Source organism: Lepidochelys kempii, chromosome 9 (genome assembly GCF_965140285.1).
Source record: "Lepidochelys kempii isolate rLepKem1 chromosome 9, rLepKem1.hap1, whole genome shotgun sequence".
Taxonomy (NCBI): domain Eukaryota; kingdom Metazoa; phylum Chordata; order Testudines; family Cheloniidae; genus Lepidochelys; species Lepidochelys kempii.
The window spans coordinates 54,334,090-54,351,605 of NC_136388.1; the positions used below are offsets into that span (position 1 = coordinate 54,334,090).

A 17,516-nucleotide genomic window follows, 5' to 3' on the forward strand; every position below is an offset into this window, starting at 1 on the left:
TGCGGTAGAAGTCACAAGACAAGCTCTTTATTGAGTTTCAGAAGGAGATGAACAATGCCCAGGAATTCCAGAAGCTGTAACTGTGGAGGAAGAGGAAAGGCCAATTCTGCTGACAGAGGAAGGACTAGGCTGCGCAACTATAGGCCACGTAAGAAGGGTATAGGAATAGAATTTGAAAGACAGGACTTTTGCTTTTTATTGCATCTGTAATTTCATAAACAGAATCACTTATATTTAATATCCTCTAGATATATGGGAAATAAAACAGTCTTCTGCACAAATCTGCTTTAGGAGTTCATAAAGCTCATAATGCCCCCTACTGACAGACAACAGAAACACAAGTTATATTTGGGGCAGCTCAGTTTTTCCATTAATGAAGCAATTTCCTCCTTGTTTCCTTGTATTTCTTAATAGCTCCGATGATTACCTCCAGTCTTCCAAGTATTCAATTCCAGCTTAGCATCATTTCATAGATTCATAGATTCCAAGGCCAGAAGGGACCTCTGTGGTCATCTAGTCTGACCTCCTGCATAACACATGCACAGAACTTTCTCAAAATAATTCCTATTTGGATGAGGCTCTATTATTTCACAGGCTCTATTATCCTCTGAAAAATCAGAATTATTAGTCCAGCTTCTGATTTACTCATTAAACACCTGGAAGTTTCTTCCAAATTTGTAAGGCCTCTTTAAAATCATATAAATCTGGCTGCCTCCTGAAAGTCAATGTTAATAAAATAGGGACCATTGTGTCTTTCCAATGCTTGGAAATCCTTTCCTGTTCCAGGTTAAATGTACAGCCTCACAAACCAAATTCAAATACAACAGAGCTTAATTATGTAACAGTTTAAAATTCAAACGACCAGGGAACTTCTTTATCTGATAATAATCAATCTACCAAGTCAGTTTGTTTAAAATCTTGGAAGAAGAATGCGTAACGAGAGGCAGTGTGGTCCAGAACGTAGGGCACACTAGATTAGGAGACAGGAGACCTGAGTTCTGTTCCCAGCTCTGCCAATGAATTGGTGCATAACCTTGGGAAAGTCACCTCATCTCTCTCTGTCTTTGTTCTCCCTCCCATCCTTTGCCTGCTTTGTCTAAATAGAATGCAAGTTATTTAGTGCAGGGATGGTCTCTTACTAGGTGTATGTACAGTGCCTGGCACACGAGGGTCATGATCTCAGATGGGTCCTCTAGGCATTACCATAATACAGGTTATAGATAATAAACTGCATTCCATTTATGGAACCCTAAATGGAACAGACTAGGTTTGCATTCAGTTAAATTTAATGCATGGTACTCATCATTGTTTCGTACTGACTCCAGCTATAAAGTCTTTCTCAGTTTCATTCTGAGCAGTGCACCAAGGAGAAGTGTCCATATTTGTATACAGCTGCAAGAACCAGACCGGAGCACAGGACGGTGGTAAGAAAAGTCACTGCACATACCAAGGCACCGTGTTGTTTGAGTCCCACTGGAACCTGCAGTATCACTTCCTTATTTACCTATGAAGAGAGAGTTGGATGTTAAACCCGAGTAAAAACATATTCTTGAGCTATTATTCCATTTTCAATAGCTTTTGTTTCTCGTTTATATATGGTAATTAAGCAAGCTTCACAGCACAGTCTATTTAATGTTAGTAAACAGCCTTCAACATCATTTAACCACTCTAGTTGCTCAGGCACTCTCCATTCATTTACAAGATTTATCCTTTCATACAGTATTGGAGTTCAAAAGTCAAAGGGGGTGGGGGGGAGAGACATTTCCATTTAGTCTGTCTGCCCATCTTGAGAACTGGCTTCTTCTTGAACTTCTGGGGCATTTATCTGGTACACAGTACCAGAGGCACTGTACTGTTCATTTATTTTCTCTACAGCTTTGCTCTTATATTAACCTTGACATTAGGGACATTATGCAACTCCCGCACACTATAGGACTGGAGAAATAAGCTTATGGAATGAATACCTGGATAAATAACTCTCATGTAACTATGACCTGCAAAGACAAAAAAAGGGCTTGCATCCTTTTATGCTCCTTATTATTAATGAAGTCCTGAAGATTTTTGTCAAGAACAGTAAACAAGAAGTCCTCCAGTAAAAGCAGGTGACCAGACACGATATTCCCGATATTTCCGTGTGGAAAAAAGCAAAAAGACTTTTTTAAAGAACAAAACAAAAGAAAAACTGACCAAAAGCTTCCATGCCGTCTTTATATATAAAGAAGCAAAAAAGGACACAAACACCACCTTCTTTAAATCCTTTGCAGGTCACCTTTAATGTTCTGTGGCCTCCAAAGATTTCCGAGATGCAGAGTTGCTCAAATTACAGTGCCAGGTCACTCTAATTTCAGAATCTCTGCACTACTGCAGCACTGTTGAGTTTCAAATCAAGTGCTGACTGTATCAAGGACTTGAATCCAGAACCAGTGTAAATGAAATTAAAAAAAAAAAAACTTCATCAGAGACATAAGCCATAGGTTTGCATCCAGATTGGCATGAAAGGCCTTTCTCTTTATCGTTCTTTAAACTTTTCTCTAAAAATAATCATCCAACACAAAATGTATAAACCCAAGAACATTCACATTCACCTTCCTCCTTTTGTTCTTCAAACTAGGAGTAAAATCCTTATGCATAGGCTTGGAAGGATTAGATTTTTATTGTTAAATGTCAGTAAGCGGCTATTTCACACCAGATGAAAAAATATTTCCATAAATGGTAATAAAAATTTACAGAGAAGTAAAGTAAGAAAAATGATGCTTGAGAACTTATTAGAATAAGGATATTTACTTTGTATATTCTGACATGTGATGTTGACAATTTGTATTTCAGTGGTTATAGAGCTTTAACTTTTTGAATCTCAGCATCTCCTATAATTAAATAATTATTGTCTGACCCTCAATTTCCCACAACTGTGAAAATTTAAATTGGTAAAAACTGAGAAAATGTTTAAAAGTAAACATCTATATTATCCATCAAAATTATATATATAAAAAAATAGAATTCTGCCCAGCCTAGTTATGAAGACCAATGCATAACATCAGTTATACCTCAGGGCTCCAGGTAAACCACTACAGGAGGGGGAAAGGTCCAGAGACAGCAACAGTCATCAAGGAAACGGACAGCACAGAATGTACAGAGGGAGCAAAAGTGGAAACTAGGTAAAATTATGAAGGATGAGTATTAAAAAACAACACATTTAGGAACAAAATTAGAAAGGTCAAGGCACAAAATGAGATTAAACTAGCTACGGACATAAAGGGTAACAAGAAAACATTTTACAAATACTTTAGAAGCAAGAGAAAGACCAAGGACAAGGTAAGCCCGTTACTCAATGAGGAGGGAAAGACAATAACAGAAAATGCAGCAATGGCAGAAGTGTCAAATGACGTTTTTGTTTTAGTTTTCATCAAAAAAAGTTAGCAGTTATTAGACAACGAACATAATGAACATCAGTGCAAATGGGGTAGGATCTGAGGCTCATATAGGAAAACAACAAATTAAAAATCAACAATATAGATGTCTTCAAGTCAGCAGGGCCTGATGAAATACATTCTAGAATACTCAGGGAACTGGCTGAAGACATCTCTGAGCCATTAGCGATTATCTTTGAGAACTCATGGAACACAGAAGAGATCCCAGAGAACTGGAAAAGGACAAATATAGTACCTGTGTATAAAAAAGGGGAATAAGGACAACCCAGGGAATTATAGACCAGTCAGTTCTCGTAAGGGGATATGCAAGAAAAATCCTTTAATGGAAGTAGAGCATGAGTTGAGTTGTTGGATCATATTAAAGAAGTTCTGTATTAAAATCACAAATGAGTTTGATTCCCCACAGTTTAAATTCCAGGGTATTACTAATTAAGAGGTCTCTTGGTTTTTGGTACTGTTTCTCTCCCTCTATGTGTGAAACTTGCAAGCTGCTAATTGCATTAGTACATTCTAAGACAGAGTCTGTTCTCAAAGCAATTCACACAGAGAGAGACTCAAAGCAATACTCTGTAACAACAGAAACAACACCCAAAGACTCCCCACCCTTTTGTTGTATTAACAATTGTGATTAAAATAGAGATAGAGGATGTATGTGGATGGATGCTTGGTGTGGATAATAACTGAATGATCAGGGAGGTGCCAGCCTAAGAATCCAGTGTCCACCGACTGAAGAAGGCGTCAAGTGGAAATAACCAGAGGACCCCCCCCCCCACCGGAGGGCAGACTGGAATCCACCCAACAGCCTCAAGAATGGGAGAACCAAAGAACAAGATAACATCTAGCAGCACGGAGCCGTCAGGAATGTGCTATCGGCTGATTGATTCAGCAACAGCATGATGAAGCAATTCCCATAGACTGGCATAGGAAGAAATTCCTATAAAAATAGACTCTAAAAAGTGAGAACTTTGGGGTCTGATTCTGCAAACCAACTTCCAGGAGCATCAGATGAGCATCTGACAAGGCCCTGCTCCCTCCTCATGTCCAGGCCACCTGGCCAGTGGCTTGGCATGAGCAACTCTAAGGCTGGTAACTATGATAACAACCTTGCAGAACCTGTGTGTGTGTGTGTGTTTGTATGATTGAATGTGTGAATAAATATGAGATTGAATGGAATGTTATAGCTATAACTAACTTCTTACTATGATTCTTTCTGTTTTCACAATAAATGTGGTATTTTGCCTTTTCCTCTTTAATAAGATCCTGCTGGTTTTTATTTTATTGGTATAACAGAGTTCCACCATTTTTCCCACTCCCCACTGACCCCAGCACCAAATATGCTAGACATTGTTAGGAGTAGTTATGGGCAGATAAAATTAAAGAATAATCAAATAACTATGTCTCATTTAAGCTGGGGGCTCATCAGTTGAAAACACAGAAGAGGAGAAAGACCTAGGTGCATAAGCTGATCGCAGGGTGACTATGAGCACCAATGCAATGTGGCCATTAAAAAAAGGCAAATGCAATCCTAGGATGTATCAGGCAAGATATTTCAAGTAGACATTGGGAAGTATTAATGCCATTGTGCAAGGCACTAGTCAGACCTCACTGGGAATACTGTGTACTGTTCTGGTCACCCATTTTCAAGAAACATGGATTCAAACTCAAACAGATGCAGAAATGATTAGGGAATGTAGAGTCTATCTTACAAGAGGAGACTAAAAAAGCTTGGCTTGTTTAGATTAGCAGAACAAAGGTTGAGAGGGAATATGACTGCTCTCTATGAATACAAGAGTTGGGTAAACACCAGAGAGGGAGACAAGCTATTCAAGAAAAAGGACAACATTGGCAAAAGAACAAATGGGGACAAACTGGATGGGAACAAGTTTAGGCTGGAAATTAGAAGGTTTCTAACCATCAGAGGCATGAGGTTCTGGAACAGCCTCCCAATAGGAGTAGTGGATGCAAACAACCTACCTAGTTTTAAAATGAAGCTTGACAACATAATAGAGGCTCAACTTAAATGCATACCCCAAATTAAAAAAACATAGAGAATCAAAAAAGTGCCACCGTGGCTAAACCACAAAGTAAAAGAAGGAGAGAGAGGCAAAAAGGCATCCTTTAAAAAGCGGAAGTTAAATTCTAGTGAGGAAAAAAAAAGGAGCATAAACTCTGGCAAATATAAAATTAGGAAAAATATAATTAGGAAGGCCAAAAAATATAATTAGGAAGGCCAAAAAAGAATCTGAAGGACAGCTAGCCAAAGACTCAGAAAGTAAAAGCAAATTTTTTTTTAAAGTACATCAGAAGCAGGAAGCCTGCAAAACCACCAGTGGGGCCACTGGACGATAGAGATGCTAATGGAGAGCTCAAGGACAATAAGGCTATTGCGGAGAAACTAAATGAAATCTTTGCATTGGTCTTCACGGCTGATGATGTGAGGGAGATTTCCAAACCTGAGCCATTCTTTTTAGGTGACAAATCTGAAGAACTGTCCCAGATTGAGGTAACATTAGAGGAGGTTTTGGAACAAACTGATAAATTAAACAGTAATAAGTCCTCAGGACCGGATGGTATTCATCCAAGAGTTCTGAAGGAACTCAAATGTGAAATTGCAGAACTATTAACTGTGGTTTGTAACCTATCATTTAAATCAGCTTCTGTACCAAATGACTGGAGGATAGGTAATGTGACGCCTATTTTTAAAAAGGGCTCCAGAGGTGATCTCAGCAATTACAGACCAGTAAGCCTGACTTCAATACCGGGCAAACTGGTTGAAACTATAGTAAAGAACAGATTTGTCAGACACAATGGATGATCATAATTTGTTGGGGAAGAGTCAACATGGTTTTTGTAAAGGGAAATCATGCCACACCAATCTACTAAAATTCTTTGAGGGGGTCGGCAAGCATGTGGACAAGGGGGATCCAGTGGATATAGTGTATTTAGATTTTCAGAAAGCCTTTGACAAGGTCCCTCACCAAAGGCTCTTGGGCAAGGTGGGCTATCAAGGGATGGGAAGGAAGGTCCTCTCATGTATTGGTAACTAGTTAAAAGATAGGAAACAAAGGGTAGGAATAAATGGTCAGTTTTCAGAATGGAGGGAAGTAAATAGTGGTGTCCCCCAGGGTCTGTACTGGGACCATAAATGATCTAGAAAAAGTGGTAAAAAGTGCGGTGGCAAATTTTGCAGATGATGCAAAACTACTCAAGAGCTGCAGAGGGATCTCATAGAACTGAGTGACTGGACGGCAAGGTGGCAGATGAAATTCAATGTTGATAAATGCAGAGTAATACACATTGGAAAGCATGATCCAAACTATACATATAAAATGATGGGGTCTAAATTAACTGTTAACACTCAAGAAAGAGATCTTGGAGTCCTTGTGGATAGTTCTCTGAAAACATCCACTCAATGTGCAAGGGCAGTCAAGGAAGCTAGCAGAATGTTGGGAATCATTGGGAGGGAAATATATAGGAGGACAGAAAGTGTCATATTGCCTCTATACAGATCCATGATATGTCACATCTTGAATACTGCGTGCAGATATGGTCACCTCATCTCAAAAAAGGTATATCGGAAAAGGTTCAGAAAAGGGCAATAAATATGATTAGGGGTATGGAACAGCTTCCATATGAGGAGAGATTAATAAGACTGGGACTTTTCAGCTTGGAAAAGAGATGGCTAAGGGGTGATATGATAGGGTCTATAAAATCATGACTGGTGTGGAGAAAGTAAATAAGGAAGTGTTATTTACTCCTCATAACACAAGAACTAGGATGCACCCAATGAAATTAATAGGCAACAGGTTTAAAACAAACAAAAAGAAGTATTTCTTCACACAATGCAGAGTCAATCTGTGGAAATCCTTGCCAGAGGATGTTGTGAAGGCCAAGACTATAACAGGATTCAAGAACTAAATAAATTCATGGAGGATAGGTTCATAAATAGCTATTAGCCAGGATGGGCAGGGATGGTGTCCCTAGCCTCTGTTTGCCAGAAGCTGGGCATGGGCGACAGGGGATGAATCACTCGATGATTACCTGTTCTGTTCATTGCCTCTGGGACACTTGGCATGGGCCACTGTCAGAAGGCAGGATACTGGACTAGTTGGACCATTGGTCTAACCCAGTATGGCTGTTCCTATGTTCTTACAAGTTTATGAATGGGATTATATGACAGGGCTGTCTGCAATAGCAAGCGACTAGATTAAATGATCTAGGAGGCCCCTTCTGGTCTGAAGTAGGAACTTACAGGTTTGTACTTCACATTGTTCCAATGACAGATATGCCGGTTTCTCACTGAACATGGAGCTTCCACTTCAGAATACTTCCAACATTCAACTGATGGGAAACCTAGGAAAAGCAGAAGTATGTTACACCAAGAATCAGACCAGGATGAAGCAATATATGGAATGCAAAATCATTTCAAAGGGGATATCTGTCTGTCATGCAGTTTAGCAGTCTCTACTCACTAAAAGCTAAGGGGCGAAAGAACATCAACACTGGCAGAACTTCGCTGGGAAACCTGCAGATTCAAACTAGTGCCGTCAGTTCCTTTCATAAATCCTTAAACTCAACAAATTTTTGGATATATAAGAAAGTCTACACCAGTGGTGAAATCCTAGCCCCACTGAATAACAAATGGGGATGAAATACGATTCAAATGGCACCAGGATTTCACCATTGGTCTACGAGCTGTCTCCAATTTCCAGCCCTGCTGCTATGGTTCCTGCCTCCACCATACCCCATAATAACCTATTTTAACATTTCTCTTTATGGACTCCTGTTGTATCTCTGCAATGCTATTTTTTAAATTTAGTCTATTACTAGGAAATGTGGATCCCTACCATTAAAGTTTACTATAGGTGGCAGGGAGACAAGGGAAGGCAAAGAGTCTTGAGATCCCATCATCAAAGTATATAGAACCCCCCTACAGTCCCAAAGATGTAAGAGTGAAAATAATCCATCAAATAATGCCTGAGTAAAGACATAAAGGTGAGAAACGTATTCACATATCTGGTTTGGCGGTGAGCTAGGGAGAGTCTGTCTCTTGAAAAGAAACACATTTGTAGTAGGAGTGGGGACTTGATTGTTTATAAGATTTTAAATGATTATTATGAGATATTGGATTTTTTTTTTAAATAGTCGCAGGCCCCTATCATTCCATCTGTCAGAAAGTCAAGAGTCCCTACAAAGATTTTCCTACTTGAACACTGTGAGGGCTGGAAAGCACCGGAATACTTTTGATTGATACAGTTCAGCTTTCCTTTGTATAGGCTAAGCCATGAACTGCATCAATTGCAAGGTAGAATGCTGTGGAAACAGGTGGGCCATACAAACCTTCATCAGTCCAGATTCTACAGGGATTCTAAGGAGCAGGCCAACTGTCAACACTCCCATCTTAAAGACCCATATTAGGGGATACAATCCTCCTTCCCCTGGGGTTGGGGGAGGGGGGGGTTATTTTAGAGGATAAAATGGGTATAACTGGGATTTCCAAGAAGTTTATTAACAACTAAATTAGCCCTTTGTCAGGATAAAGTAGCATTGATCCAAATAGATGTAAAAAAATAATTTGCCCTTCATTTGCAGTCACTATTTTCCCAGTTTTTAAATGACTATCCACATACCTCTCTCCACCAGTGATTTTCCCCAAAGTCTGGATTTCACACTCTGTATGGTAATAATTATTTCTCTAATCCCTCCCTATTTCATACAACAAAGTAGGAGTTATGTGTATTTCTCACTTTTATGGCAATGAATCAATATTTCTGGACTCTTCAGAAGAGAAAGTGCTTCCCCATCATCCTCTGTTGGCCGGTGATACCGGCAGTGCACAGGCAACATGGCTTTAAAACACCGAGCACACTGAGGGTCAGATTTCATGTAAACAACAATGGCAAGGTCTGTGGCTAAGTACTCAGGAGATTCCACATCAACAGTATCTGGAAACATCAGAGCCTGTGGAAAACACAGACACAGTCAATACAGAAGAATGAATGTCATGAAAAACACACTGATATTGTTATATAGGGAATACAGGATTAAAATGACTAAAACAGTCAACCTGTCAAGGTACCCTACTACAATGTCATGAGGGAGACAACAATTTAATTCCCAGACTAGAGATCTTTTTCCTCAGGATGACTAAAATAAAATGAGCCATGTTCATTCTGTGTCTGTCCTATTCATATAGCGCCCATCACAGTTATGCTGCTAACTTCAGTGACGTTACGGTAGTTACCTGAGGACTACACTTGGGCCAATATTTTAAATCTGTATTACAGTACTGCCTAAAAATTCCAATGGAGTTTGGGGTCCCATTGTGTTCAGCACCATATCTACACATAGTAAGAGACAGGTCTTACAACCTAAATAGACAAGATAGACAAAGGATGGAATAAAGAGATCATCATCTCCACTTTACAGAGGAAGAACTGAGGCACATAGATTAAGGAACTTGTCTGAGATCACACAGACTGTTTGTGGCAGAGTCAGGAACCTGAACAAAGTCTCCCAAGTCTCAGTATAGCACCTTAAACACAATGCCATCCTTCCTCAGAAAGTGATTTTCATTCCCAAGCATCCCAAAGTGCTCCTACAACTACTTTGCATGCATTTCCTGATACTTCTTGTTTCTCAGTAGGCCTTGTGTGAAGAACCTGGAGCATTTTGAAGAAATGCTTTAGTAGAGTCCCATAAACTTTTTCTAAACTATAAGGATAAATTTAGCTTCCAGGGCCTCTTTCCTACAGTTCCCCAGGTCACTGGTGTCACCATAAACCGTAATACCACCATCCTCCCCTGCACTCTGTACAAGTCTATATTGCTCATGAGAGCCAATATATTCACACCCAATATTCTGAAAAACACACTACCTATATAACTAATAAGAGAATCCTATAGAAGTACCCTACATGTCTTCCAACTGCACTATAACCACATCTTCTGGGGGAGTTCCTCAGAGCCTCAGGATCATCTTCCCTAACAACTCCTGGACAGTTACTTCAATCTAATGCAAGCTGTTTTCCCTTCATTCTAGTTTCCATCCATGACTGTGCCCCTACATAGTAGAAAGCTCTGACATAAGAGGGAAGGGTCAAATCGGAATGGCTGATGAAAGTTCATCTTCATGCTAAAGGAGTTTCAAATTATAGACACTGGATATTTACTCACAAATATTCAAATCATGATATGTTTTTTATTGTTTGAACCACTTCCAAACAATTCAACATGACCACTTGGACATCGTACCTCTGTTAGGTTGTGCTGTTGCAATGATGCTAACTCATAGGGATCCACATAAAGTCCTGTTGGTAGGTGTTCTTTAATTGCCACAGTGCAGCTTCCTATGGCTTCATCCCCTGCACCAAGTTCTACCTTTGTTAGCAGGTCTCTTAAAAAAAAAAAAAATGTTAGCATAAATTTCAAATAACTGCACAAAAATTTAAACTCATCATCTCAAATATTAGATGTGGCTCTCTGCTATTTGTAGGATGCTCTGAGAATATAGAAAACAACATTTATCTATCTAGAATCTGACCTTTTCCTTTTAGGAAACAATATTTTATTGTATTTCCATATCTGTGAAAACCAACATCTCTCTTTTTTGTTAATTCCCCATTCATGCACCAGTATTAATGAAAATACTCAGAAATACATTTTCGTGTTGGCTTCATGTCCTTGCCGTGATATAACTAATAGGTGGCCACTAAATATTTAAGCACTGATCCTGCCAACACCTACATATATGCTTACCCTTACTCATAAGTAATCCCACTGAATACAGTGCAGTGCATTTGTTCAATTATGCATTAGTTCAATGAGCTACTCACATGCATACAGTTAAGTACATGCATGTTTGCAGAACAGGGGCCCTGAGTAACTAGCAACTGATGCATTGCTCAAGTACATGGCTGTCATCAACTCACCTATGAAATCCCTCTTTCAGAAGCTGTTGAGTCACGGTGATATCAGGACAAGTGGCCTGTGCAGCTGAAAACACCACAAAATAAACTTTTACAGTGTTTATAGTATTGCCTCATTGTTAGGACTAACAATGATGAGCTACTTTAACTAGCTACAGCAAATTCTGAATTTACTACCTGTCTGGAAGAAGCGACTGTAGAATCAGTGATGGTAAAGATGAGACAGGCCTCAGTTTGCGGTCAGTATAAAGGGGATTTTAAGTCACTGGACACAGCCAGAACCCTGCCATTCTCTTTGGCTCTCCTGCTCTCAGACGTAAAACCCAGACCTACAAACAAATATGTGCTTAAAGTTAAGCGTGTCTATAAGTGTTTGCAGGACTGGGTCCTAACTAAACACAGATTGTGTTACTTAATGTCACCACCAAGGGCCTTCAGATGTTTCCTGCCTAGACTAAGCAGTTGTGGCAAGGACAGCTGAATACGCTGTAAGCAATCAAAAATGACAAAAACACTTGACCAATTACAATACTTCTGTGTACATAAATCTAGTTAATTCTAATAATCTAATGACATTTGATACCTAGTCCCACACTGAGTCAGTTTTTAACTAAGCAAAATACATTTGCTCGCTGCACAAGATAATATAACTTTTCTTGATCTCAGAAAAGTTCAATTGACTTACTCTTGTCTTTTGATTTCTGTAATCATTTGCAGTAGCGAGCGTAGAAAAAGATTCAAGGAACCATGCATAGGAACCACACATTGCTTTTGGTTATACTAACATTTCAAACATTCTTAACAAAAATTTATTATAACTGATGTTGTTTAATAAAACCTACAAAACTTTTCAGTGAGAAGGGTGGGAAATGTTCAGAACATCAGAAAAAAAATGAATATTTACAAAACTGAAAATTATTGCTTCTATTTCAGATGATTTAACATTTTGAAGGCTTTATTCCAATGTAAAATAAAAAAAACTGCAAATACAGTGGGTTTGTTTTGTGTCTTCTCCTATCATAGGTGATACCTTCAAAAGCTATAATCTTAAATATTTTACCTTTTCTTTCAATACTGCCCAATACATAAACAGCATTCTATGATTACGTAGTAAAACCACAAGCATCTCTGTATTTCTGCATTGTTTATCAAACTATAGATCCAATTCACTGCTAATATAAGAAAGAGTAACTCCAATAACTATAATGAAATTGCACCTGCTTACACCAACAATTATTTTGGTCCCACATGCGTTCATTCTTCCCTGAAATAAAATGTTTGATTAGCACAGTATTATTTGAAACTAATCTCAGGATTTATGGATATTCTACAATGGAAAGTTTAATAACCTCTCCCACACTTCTTACTTCACATCCCTTCTCATTTCATAGTATGCGAGGAATTCACAAATTATCTCTTAACAGTTTCAATTATCATTTGCTTAGAAAGTTTATTTGGCAGCTTGCTCAGTGAAAGCTTAAATATTTTAATTTGTTTAACTTACACAAATTTTCTGCTGTGCAAACAAGCAAGGATACTCTAAAGGTGAGAATACTTTTCCAAAGAAACACTTTCTCCATCCACTGCCACTGCATTTCCAAATGCAACTGCAAAAAATCACAGTTCCTATGAACATGGGATATTTCATCAACAGTTTTTCAATTCAAATCAGACCTTCAGAAACTCTGTGTATCATAGTAATTATGCACACCAATGACACTTCCCATGTCACAAAGCCTATCAGCATCCTTGTCCTTATCTGTCCATGTGGGCTTGAATCAATGTCTTGGTATCTGTGTTAGCATCAAGACTTGTGTCTGGGCATATCTACACTGCTGCTGGCAGGGATTTGGGGCTCTGGTAGACATATGCCTGCTAGCTCTGATTGCTACTCTAAAAATAGCAATGTGGCCATAGTGGTGGGTCAGGCTACCCATCTAAAGTATGTTTTTAGCATTTCGGACTGTACTCGCGTGGCTAGCCAAACCCGTCACCCATTACACTATGCATACTACTATTTCTAGTGTACTAGCTCAACCAGAACTAGCACATGTGCGTCTACCCAACCTGGGAATTACCCCTTCCAGCTGCAGTGTAGCTGTGTCACTGTCAAGTTCACTGATACACGAGCTATGACACATGGATAATAGTAGAGACAGAAAACATGTGTACACCACACACACAAAAAGTGTGTGCTCTTAACACAGCTCACCCGGACTAGTTGATTTGATTAAAATTGCAGCAAAGACATGTCAACTCATCTTTTAACATGAGTTAATAACTTGAGTTCAACTCCAAGCTCTGCAACAGGCTTTAATTTGAGCTAACCCAAGGTCCGGTGTCTTCAGTGATATGTTCACCAGAGCTAGCATAGAAACTACCTTATTTTTGCAGTGTACACACCCTCAATGCATAGGGGAGACAGTGGGTGTATGGGTGGGCGTGTGCATGCATGGGTCTTTGTCCTGATCACAGACATAGGAGTACTGGTAGGGCCTCCGTATGTCTCAGAGTCCCCATCTTTCCCAGACATGGGTGCCAGAAGGACTGCCAACATGTGGGGACCAAGGAATCATAAAGGGGCCGGCAGGGGTGAAAGTAAGGTAGTACAGGCTAGTACGGTGTACTGGTAAATAGTAGCCGCAGGTACCGGCCCCTACTGCCTTGCTTTAAAGTGTTGCTGCGTCAGCGCTTTAACATCGCCGCCGATTTGCGCTCCCCATCAGCGGCCCTGGCGGGTCCCTAGCAGCAGGGCCGCCGATGGGGGCGTGCGAAAGGGGCAGCGACGTTAAAATACTGCAGGGTCCTTAAGCGCTGCCACGGCACAGACCCTACTTAAGGCACTGCCGCAGCAACATTTTATCGTCCCTGCCCCTTTTGCACCCCCTGGCTGCCAACGGGGGGGGGGGGGGAGGAGAAGCAGCTGCCCCGGGGCCAGTGATTTAAAAGGGCCCTGGGCTCTGACCGCTGCTGTGGTAACGACAGCACCGGCCGAAGCCCTGGGCCCTTTAAATCGCCCGTGGATCCCGCGGCGGCGCGGCCTAGGGAGACGCTGACCCCCCAGCCCCGCCCCTTCCACTGGGGCCGGAGCAGGCCCTGTGCCGTTAAGTTTTCAATTTGATTTTCACTCCTGGGGGCCAGGCACATTCGCTTTGGCCCGGCCGCCAGGCCTGTGGAGATAAATTTGGGGACCTGGTACTTCATGCCGGCTGAGGCCCCACTCCCGCCCTATGCACTTAATGTACACAGACGCCTTGGGGGGCTCCTGAGCATGTCCCTCCGGGCCCCGTCAGCGCTGCGGCCACCCCGCCCCATGCCAGCACAGAAGGGGCTCTGCAGTTACGCTCGCAACTCGGGGCAGGGCGCCCCGCCGAGGTCAGGCTCTGAGAAGTGACGGGGGGACAGGGCCCGCAGACACACGGGCAAGGCGCCGCCACCGTCCGCACGAGTCTGCGCTCCGCACGCAGCCGGACCGCCACACGGATTGCGGGCGCTGGGGCCTGGGCCCTGCCCGGACGGGCCACAGCGGCGGAGGAGGGGGGACACCGACAGCCAGCCCCCACCCCACGCTTACCGCCGCGCCTGCCTCGCACTCTCTCCAGCACAGGGCCAGGCCCCCGCAGAGGCGACTGCCGCGCCTGCCTGAGTTCGAAGGGACAGGCTGAGCCCGCCACCAACAACCGACCGCGAGCCGCGGTTTCATTTTCTATGGTTCAGGCAACGTGTTGGGCAGCCCCGCTGGGGGCCATACAGCCACTCCTGCTGCAGAGGGGGCGCGGGGCGGTTGTCATGGTAACCGAGAGGCCAGGGCGGCGTATGGGGCCCCGGACGTCTACGCCGAGGTTAGGGTATGTGGGTTGGGGCTCGAGGCCTGCCATCCCCCGGACCTGCCTGCAGCCAGGCCGCTGTCCCAGTCTGTCGGCAGGGAGCGGTAGTGGGGGCAGAGCAGGGGGCTGCCTAGGCGCTGGCTACTCCCCCGCCCCCTGGGACTATAGCTACCTTCCCTGCCCCGGCCTCCCTGGGGCTATAGCTACCTCCCGTCCCTCTGCCTGCCTGCCCTGGCCTCCCTGGGGCTATAGCTGCCTCCTTGGGGCTATAGCTACCCCCACCCCGCCTCCTTGGGGCTATAGCTACCTCCCGTCCCTCTGCCTGCCTGCCCTGGCCTCCCTGGGGCTATAGCTGCCTCCTTGGGGCTATAGCTACCCCCACCCCGCCTCCTTGGGGCTATAGCTACCCCCACCCCGCCTCCTTGGGGCTATAGCTACCTCCCGTCCCTCTGCCTGCCACCCCCCCCCACCTCCCTGGGGCTATAGCTACCCCCACCCCGCCTCCCTGGGGCTATAGCTACCTCCCGTCCCTCTGCCTGCCTGCCCTGGCCTCCCTGGGGCTATAGCTACCCCCACCCCTGCCTCCCTGGGGCTATAGCTACCTCCCATCCCTCTGCCTGCCACCCCCCCCCACCTCCCTGGGGTTATAGCTACCTCCCCCACCCCTGCCTGCCCCCAGTCCCTCTGGGGCTATAGCTACCCTCGCCCCCTGTCTGCTCCATAGGTGTTGGAACTAGGGGTGAAGGGGGTGCGGCAGCACCGCCTGGTTTGAAGTGGTTTCCCTGATTTATAGCAGTGGTTCTCAAACTGTGGTCATCCACAAGCTCCATTCAGGTGGTCACAGATAGTTCCGTCTTAAGGTGCGTTCCTGGGCGGCAGCACGCAAGAGAATGAAGGGCCACCCACAGGGCCATCCTTTGGCATACGCAGCTGTGTAAGGCACCACGTAATTTGGGGCTGAATATGCGGCACTGGCTCTTTCATCCCCCGGCTAGGCCTCCTGCCCCTTCCCCGCCCTGCCCCATTGACCCCTTCCCCCAAGCCCTCACCTCTGCTCCGCCCAGCCCCACCTCTTCCCGCCCTTGCTCCACCCCCACCCCCCCCATTCCACCCCTTCCCCCAAATCCCCTTCCACGGGCGACGTGGCCCATGGGGGTACTAGAACTGGCAGAAGGGATCGGGCCCGGCCCTGCTCTCACCAGTGGCGGCGGTGGGAAGCAGAGCGACCTGGCTCCAGCCTGTTCTGCTGTGCCATCTCCAAGCCTTGTTGCTCCGCTTCCTGCTGCTGCCGCTGGTGACTGCAGGGGCGGGCCTGACCCCTTCCTCCAAGCCCCCTTCCCCAAGAGACAGGGCTGGGAGCTGGGGGAGTGGAGCAAGCTGGAGCCAGGTTGCTCTGCTTCCCGCTGCCATCCGTGAGTGCAGGCCTGACTCCTGCTGCTGGGGTCAGGCCCCCTGCTAATGCCCTGCACTGCCCTGGGCATCCCTACCCTGCTGCTGCCCCCGCAGCATCTGCCCCTGTGGCCCTGCAGCCCTTGAGCGCAGCTCCCGCCGTGGAGGGGCCAGCCCCACAGTAGAGCAGCTGCTCCCCCACAGGTGCTCGGGCTGCGTGTGGCACCACCATAGTTAGGGGTGGCCCTGGTGGAGCCACACAGGCATGGCTAATTAGGTGCCTAGATCCTGCAGAAGAATCATAGAATCATAGAATATCAGGGTTGGAAGGGACCTCAGGAGGTCATCTAGTCCAACCCCCTGCTCAAAGCAGGGCCAATCCCCAATTTTTGCCCCAGATCCCTAAATGGCACCCTCAAGGATTGAACTCACAACCCTGGGTTTAGCAGGCCAATGCTCAAACTACTGAGCTATCTCTCCCCCCCCGCACATGTAAGGTGAGATAGTGGCCTTGGGGGGAATAGGAGGTAGGTAGGAGGAGGCAGTGGGGCGAAAAGATGGGGTGGGGGGAATTTGGGACAGGCAGGGCTGCGTCAGCCTGAGAAAGAGGTGACTTTCCCCAGCACCAGGGCTGCAGCTGCCAGGGAGAGACACCCTCCACCTCCTTCCCAACTCCAGCTCAGGGGCTGCCGTGGCAAGGGAGAGAGGGTACATCCATCACATTAGAAAGGTAAGACTACTGGTATTAAAATATGAGTTGTGTGCTTTTATTTGTAGAACAAAAAAATGTTAATTATTATTACGTCTTTTTAATATAGCACTTTTATCCAAAGCACTTTATAATAGTTAGCTAATGGTACAAACAACATTTGGAAAGATCATTAAGTGGTCCGCTGAGACCCTCAGCAATTTTCAAGTGGTCCTTAAAAAAAAAAGTGTTTGAG

At 44.1% G+C, this 17,516-nt stretch overlaps 2 protein-coding genes across 11 annotated transcripts in view; one reads left to right on the forward strand and one right to left on the reverse strand.

Moving 5' to 3' along the window:
- On the reverse strand, positions 1-15,232 carry PIGX (phosphatidylinositol glycan anchor biosynthesis class X). 2 transcript variants are annotated; one of them, XM_073360383.2, is made up of 7 exons: positions 14,931-15,232; positions 12,861-12,963; positions 11,360-11,423; positions 10,683-10,824; positions 9,176-9,389; positions 7,681-7,781; positions 1-1,504 (listed from the first exon to the last, which is right to left on the reverse strand). In XM_073360383.2, exons 1-7 carry the CDS (start codon positions 15,057-15,059, stop codon positions 1,346-1,348), a joined length of 912 nt encoding a protein of 303 aa, XP_073216484.1. In that variant the 5' UTR covers positions 15,060-15,232; the 3' UTR covers positions 1-1,345. The 2 variants fall into 2 exon arrangements, with proteins under 2 accessions (XP_073216484.1, XP_073216485.1); XM_073360384.1 differs by lacking the exon at positions 14,931-15,232 and adding an exon at positions 14,777-14,923.
- The window catches only part of CEP19 (centrosomal protein 19), a 17,770-nt gene continuing 14,670 nt past the window's right edge, over positions 14,417-17,516 (forward strand). For 3 of the 9 annotated variants that reach the window (XM_073360386.2, XM_073360387.2, XM_073360385.2), the window contains exon 1: positions 14,435-17,302. The gene's annotated coding sequence lies outside the window, so the exon portion shown is untranslated. Of the gene's footprint in view, positions 17,303-17,516 lie in introns of all 9 variants that reach the window. The other 6 variants (XM_073360388.1, XM_073360390.2, XR_012160848.2 and 3 more) reach the window with 5 other exon arrangements.